The sequence below is a fragment of the Rhipicephalus microplus genome, chromosome 7 (assembly GCF_043290135.1).
Source record: "Rhipicephalus microplus isolate Deutch F79 chromosome 7, USDA_Rmic, whole genome shotgun sequence".
NCBI classification, from domain to species: Eukaryota; Metazoa; Arthropoda; class Arachnida; order Ixodida; family Ixodidae; genus Rhipicephalus; species Rhipicephalus microplus.
The window spans coordinates 53,430,707-53,436,706 of record NC_134706.1 but is presented as its reverse complement, the minus strand read 5'-3'; the positions used below and the strand labels follow the sequence as shown (position 1 = coordinate 53,436,706).

At 46.0% G+C, this 6,000-nt stretch overlaps 2 protein-coding genes across 3 annotated transcripts in view; one reads left to right on the top strand and one right to left on the bottom strand.

Annotated features, from left to right (window-relative positions):
* Positions 1-472: 472 nt before the first annotated feature.
* Positions 473-6,000, bottom strand: part of RpS11 (ribosomal protein S11) — a 46,251-nt gene continuing 40,723 nt past the window's right edge. Inside the window, exons 1-3 of one of the 2 annotated variants that reach the window (XM_037431523.2) lie at positions 3,671-3,813; positions 3,259-3,447; positions 473-787 (exon numbers count right to left, since the gene is read on the bottom strand). In XM_037431523.2, the coding sequence (XP_037287420.1) occupies positions 501-787; positions 3,259-3,442 (471 nt within the window). In that variant the 5' untranslated portion in view covers positions 3,443-3,447; positions 3,671-3,813 and the 3' untranslated portion in view covers positions 473-500. Of the gene's footprint in view, positions 788-3,258; positions 3,450-3,670; positions 3,814-6,000 lie in introns of those variants that run through there. The other variant, XM_075869201.1, reaches the window with a different exon arrangement.
* LOC119180342 (protein HID1) overlaps positions 3,984-6,000 on the top strand; it is a 47,537-nt gene continuing 45,520 nt past the window's right edge. Inside the window, exon 1 of the mRNA XM_037431524.2 lies at positions 3,984-4,227. Within this exon, the coding sequence (XP_037287421.2) occupies positions 4,162-4,227 (66 nt within the window). The 5' untranslated portion in view covers positions 3,984-4,161. The remainder of the gene's footprint in view (positions 4,228-6,000) is intronic.

Below are 6,000 nucleotides of genomic sequence, written 5' to 3'. Positions count from 1 at the left end.
CAGCGGAACAGCACACATCCATCAAAATTCTGAAAGTGTGCTTGCGGTGGCAACAATATACTTAGTGCCAAAAGCACGAGCCCGAAAAGACACTAACACAGCATGTGTACACTTTCAAAAACAGTGGTGGTGAGTGCCCTTTTAGTCTATGTATTGTTTTAGTTGTGTTTTGGATGCAAAGTCTACTACTGACGCTGAAGATTATAGCAAATAAGCTCAATGCAAGCGTTGGTGAAATTTTCATATTCGCTTTTCATAAAATGTTTCCTAAACAATGCCCTAGAACTAGAGCTTTCGCTATAATGTCATTATGTGAGCTTCTCGGAAGAGACAAGAATATGCAAATAAGGCAACTGTCCGGAACTCGCATGACACCTGACCTGATAAAAATTGCAATTAAGCGGATCAGAAACAGACTGGCTGGCTTGCTGGTTTCACGCACAGGCGAGGCAAGCAGACGGGAATACTGTCATTTTTGGCTGACGAATTTTAATGATGTTTTATGCCTTCAAGAACTGCTTCTTGGAGCCTGCCGCCTTGGTGACTTTGAGCACGTTGAAGCGCACAGTCTTGGAGAGGGGCCGGCACTCGCCTACCGTGACCACGTCGCCCACGGCCACGTCCCGAAAGGCTGGCGACAAGTGCACGGACATGTTGCGGTGCCTCTTCTCAAAACGGTTGTACTTGCGCACGTAGTGCAGGTAGTCCCGCCGGATAACAATGGTGCGCTGCATCTTCATCTTCACAACCACGCCGCGAAGAATGCGACCCCGGATGCTCACGTTACCTGCACAGTGAGGAGTGAGAAATGCTGAGTTTGGCACACTTAGAAATAAGGGCATGAACCTCTCTATCAACGATTAACGTAACACCCCTCCAAACATGCTTGGACTGAAACAACAAAGCTAAGCAACAAAAAAGTGAACCAGTAATATGTGCTTGCATGCCACAGCACAATAACTGTGAGGGCTTTACACCAGAATAACACCATATGATCCTGACGGTGGCTGAGGTGGAGGGCTCCAGAAATTTTGATTACTGGTGTTCTTTAAAGGGGCCCTGCAACTCTTTCAAGTAGCCATGGAATAAGTTCTCTAAAGGAGCTTATTGCCTCACAAATCTGCCACAGCAAAATTTTTCGAATCCATCCAGTACGAGCGTAGTTGCCAATTGCTGCACGGTGCATTTGCTTTCTCTCTTCTCTCGTCCCGACAAAAGCGCTGGAAGCCAAGCAGGGAAAGATGGCACGGGGAAAGCAAATACGTCACATGCGCCTTGTGACCTTTGAGCACTTTTTCTTTCTTTGAATACACAGCTTTTTCAGTCGATTGCGTGCGTACAAATGGACAAGTCACCTTGACAAAACCGCAAGTACAACACTTATAACAAAACCAAAAACACAGCTTCAGCCATGCTTTCGGGCACAGGGCTTGATGGCTGCTGCACCTAGAGGCGAAATTCGGGTGCTGCAGCATAGTACGGCGCCGATAAAGGAGTTTTGCACAACAAAGTTGGTTCGGCACACGCACGAAAGCTTGGCGTACAATGGTGCAGCTATTCAAACCCTGCATCGGGGCAAATGACATGCACTCCACTAGATCTAGACACTATTAATTTAGCCCCTTGCGAACTGTAAAAATGAGGTGAGACAAAAGCAAAAGACATGGTAGCTGATTTGTAGCGCATAAATAAAAGCGGCGTTGCAGCTTTGTTTTAATTATTTGCTGGAGTGTGCAACCAGGAAGCGGGTCTCAAGATGGTGTTAGGCAAGTGATTGTTGTCACATCCTGAAGGCCACATGCTCCACTACATTTACTGGTTCGTGCGAGGGTGCTAAAGTGTAAATGCAATAAGGATCTCAACTCACCAAGCCACGAATCAAATGCTTTCTTAAATGCGTTTTCAAATAAAAAAATACAGTAATCCTCATTGTCCTCTGGCCTTCACATGTTCACATTTGCTTGGCTATGAAGTACACAGGCTCGCACGAGTCAGCAGCTTTCTCAAACCAAGACTCTTTTAGCTCGTTCCATAGCCTGGTTGCGTAGCTGCAGAGTTTAGTAATATTACTTAGTAAAAGCCTTTTTAACTGACAAATAAAATTTAACTATTCCTAACATGCACAATAACTGCTCCCATTTGCAAGCCGCCATCGCTATCTTCCCCTGTCGACAGCGTTGAGTTCAGATTACACTAACAGCTCACAGGCATCACATCTAAATCTTTGTCAAACTTATGGTAACACTACCCCCCCCCCCCCCTTTTTTTTCTCGTCATTGGCGCACCGCAAGTCAGTTCGCCAAAGCCCAGAAACTGCAATGCATGCAACGATGCATTTTAGAAACCAAACATCTTTCTAAACAGCCATCGACGTGGATCTTATTGCACCACACAACCTGCTGTTACAAAGATCAGCATGGAAGAGTTCAAGTCACTACTGAGTAGCAGGAAGTTTTGACATGGCCACCTCCTAGACACGGTAGCAGTGAAGGCCTAGAACATTCACGCACTATAAAAAGTAGCAACTACCTTTTCAGGCCAAGCCCTGCTTGGTCTAACCATCCATAAATGTCAGGTAGCTTTATAATATAATCACACTGGCGTCAGGGGCCCGTTGGAATCATACCTGGCTCTGGCAAAGCCAGGGAGAACGACGAAGTGGCACGGCACAGGTACCGGCTTCCCAGTGACACAATCCAACTATTGACAGTGACAAATGAGCGACACTTGCAGGGACACTAAAGAGAAACAATTAGTTCTTTTAGATTGATAAAACTCTACTGTCATAGATTTATTATTAATGTCAAAGTTTCATTTTAAATTTCGCGCCGTATCTCCGCGCGTGAAGAAATCCCAAAGTGTATTTTTCGCTATTTCGCGACATTAGCTCGATGACCTTTTTCTGAGACATCTATGACATGAACAGATTACACTGCACTTCAATCTACGTAGGACCCAGCAGACGCCTTCAAAAATTGATGACGTCAGTGTTTGATATGGGAATCTCAAGGTGGCATCTTCATCGGCAGTTTCTTCAAGCGTGTTTTCTCGCTTACAGAACGTGTCACGGTAAGAACGGTGTTTTCGGTATTGTGAAATCGTACTTTACCTATACGCGAAAAAGAGCGTTCTGCTCTTTAGTGTCCCTTTAAGCAATGTAAAGCCGTACACAGCCACTTCCGTCAATTTCGACATACTAAACAAACTGGCGCCAAACAACCTAAACGATCGCTCAACACATCGGAATGGAGGGCGCACCTGTGAAGGGGCACTTCTTGTCGATGTAGGTGCCGTGAATGGCCTCGCGCGGCGTCTTGAAGCCCAGGCCGACGCTCTTGTAGTACCGCAGCACGCGCTTGGGGTTCCCCTTGGGCAGGCCCGCCTTGCGGTTGAGGAACACCGTCGGCTGTTTCTGGAAGGCTCGCTCTACTTGCTCGGCCATGGTGCCTGCACGGACAGAACGACACGTCTGGACAGGCGATCGTGACGCGAGGCCTAACCGCTCGCCGGGACCGCCAACATCTGGCGTTTGCCGAGTAGCTAAGCGGATCGACAAGGTCAGTTCGCTCGGTGGGTTGGTTCAATGGCGCTCTTACAGTAGATTAAGGAGGAAGAAACGACGAAAAGCTTACTAAACTAGCCTACATCGACGACACACGTGGTAGCTTACCTCGCAGCTCAGACGAAGACCGGAGAAAGGAAGGATTGTCCTGGATCGGCTACAGTACATTCTGAAACAAATCCACAAAGCCAACTACTAAGTTGTTGTAATTACAAAATAAACAAATACGTTAAAAAACAAACACGCTGCAAAGTTTTTGTTGGTTGAAGCGCTAATTGAGCTTTACAGTTGCGGTTCTTTAGTTCACAAATTTTCTAAAGCAAGTGCTACACTTCTGACGTAAATGACTGCCTTGTTTAAAAAGTTGTATCAAGTCTACTCAAGCCGAGCCAAGTTGAGGTTATGGTGAGGTGTTAAATTTATTATCTCAAGCGCCGTAAATCACACCGAAGTCGTCCGCGCATCTCTCGGCGCGCCGTACCGGAGTTGGTTTCCGATTTTCGGGTGGTGGTTGGCGGCTCACCGCGTGCGGGTTGGTGATTTGACGACGCCGTGGTGCCTTTCGTCCAGGCACCGCTAACTGTGCGGCGGCCGGCGCCATGGGCAACACCGACTCCAAGCTCAACTTCAGGAAGGCCGTGATACAGCTGACGACGAAGACGCAGGTGCGTTGGAAGTCGGCATATGCTGCGGCACGGCGCGTGAAGACGCGGCCATATCGCGCGGCCGTCGCCGATTTTGATCGTCGTTAGCCGTTCCGTTATTCATCGGTTGTACGAGCCAGCTGCACCGTCTCTTTTGAGTCAAAGCAGGTGCTTCCGAAAAAACAATCGGATCTAGCCGCGCGCGACAGATCGTGACGGCACCCGAAAGTAAGGGGGCGCGCCTGTGACCCACTGCTCGCGTAATTTGTTAGATCGCTCGCTGGCTCTCGCCCGTTTTCGCGACTTCATGGTCTTGCTTTCGCCGGGGTTTTTGTCTATGAATGGTAGCACAGCGGGCTCGCCAAGAATCGCGTGCGTACTCGGACAGGAGATAGCAGCATGTTCGCGCTCGGCCTTTGAAAGAAAGAAAAATCGATCCCTGTAGCGAAGCATAGGACTGCTTTGTGGTATGCGTATTGTCGAGGGTTTGTGATGATCCGGACGATGCAGTAGTATGCTTGGTTTGTGTAGTGCGCTTGGGATGTGACTAATATTACATAAACAATTAACCGACTGCAGCATGCGTACGTAGACCTCCGGCAGAGTTCGAAATGGTATTGCAGAAAATTCCACGTTGTAGTTAGTATCGACGATGATTAACCAAGCAAGACGCACATGGCGTTCACACTTTGTGCATATCTCTGTATATCTACGTACAGTGTATACGTGCGCACATGCGTGTACACATGCATATATGGAAGGCTCTTAACATCGTGGTATTTTGATCTCGAATATATAAAACCGACTCAGTCACAAGAAATTTAGGCGTACGTTAATTTCGAAAATTGTACGTCGTAGCCGTGTGTCAGTATTTGAGTGTGCTTTGGTATTAGGCTGGCCAAATGAATGGACTAGTGGAACTTATATGATATCTAGATTCCGAAATTGTCAGCATCATTCATTCATTTATGCTTCAGAGAGAGGCGTTACTTGAAAACTTCTCAATAAATGAAAAAGTTGATTTCGCTAATTAGGAGTTTCACTGGTAATGTCACACCTGGAAATGTGTCCAAAGGCTTGTGAATTAGAGGTATATAGTCATAATCGTTTTCATGTTCCCAAGAACTGGAAACAAAAATTGCATTGGGCTTAAATAGTTTTTCTTTTGTTTTTTATATTGTTTAAATTACCTTTCTAAGAGTTTCACAGTGACAGCTGAATAATTGTTTTTGTATTCTTAATTCTTTTTGGGAAAAACATAGGCGACAGTTGTAAATACCGAAAGATCACTGATGACGTTCGAGGTTTCAAACCTTCTGAGCATTCAATCATCAAACATCAGAAGCATATATTGTTGTACAGAGACACAATGCACTCTCTTCAAAGCAAAATGACAGAGTTGTAAAGATTTACAAACTTCTTACATTGGAGCTCCTTGGCAGTGTGGCAGCTTGGGCTAGTTGGTATGACACGACGATAGTTATAGCGTGAGAACAGAATGACGACAAAGAAACAAGAAGGACACGAACTCGCTCGTGTCCTTCTTGTGTCTTTGTCGTCGTTCTGTTCTTGCGCTATCTATTGTCATGAAGCTCCTTGCTTAGATCTTTGTTTTAGGGAACCCAAGACTGAATTTAAAAGTTAATTTCCAGGGTCTTACATGTCAAAACCATGCTAGAGGTCTGTGTACATAGATTTAGGTGCACGTTAAAGAACCCTGTCAAAATTGCTAGAGCCGTCCACTATGGCCTCTCTCTGAATCATATGTATGAGAACTTGAAAAAAAAATTGGCC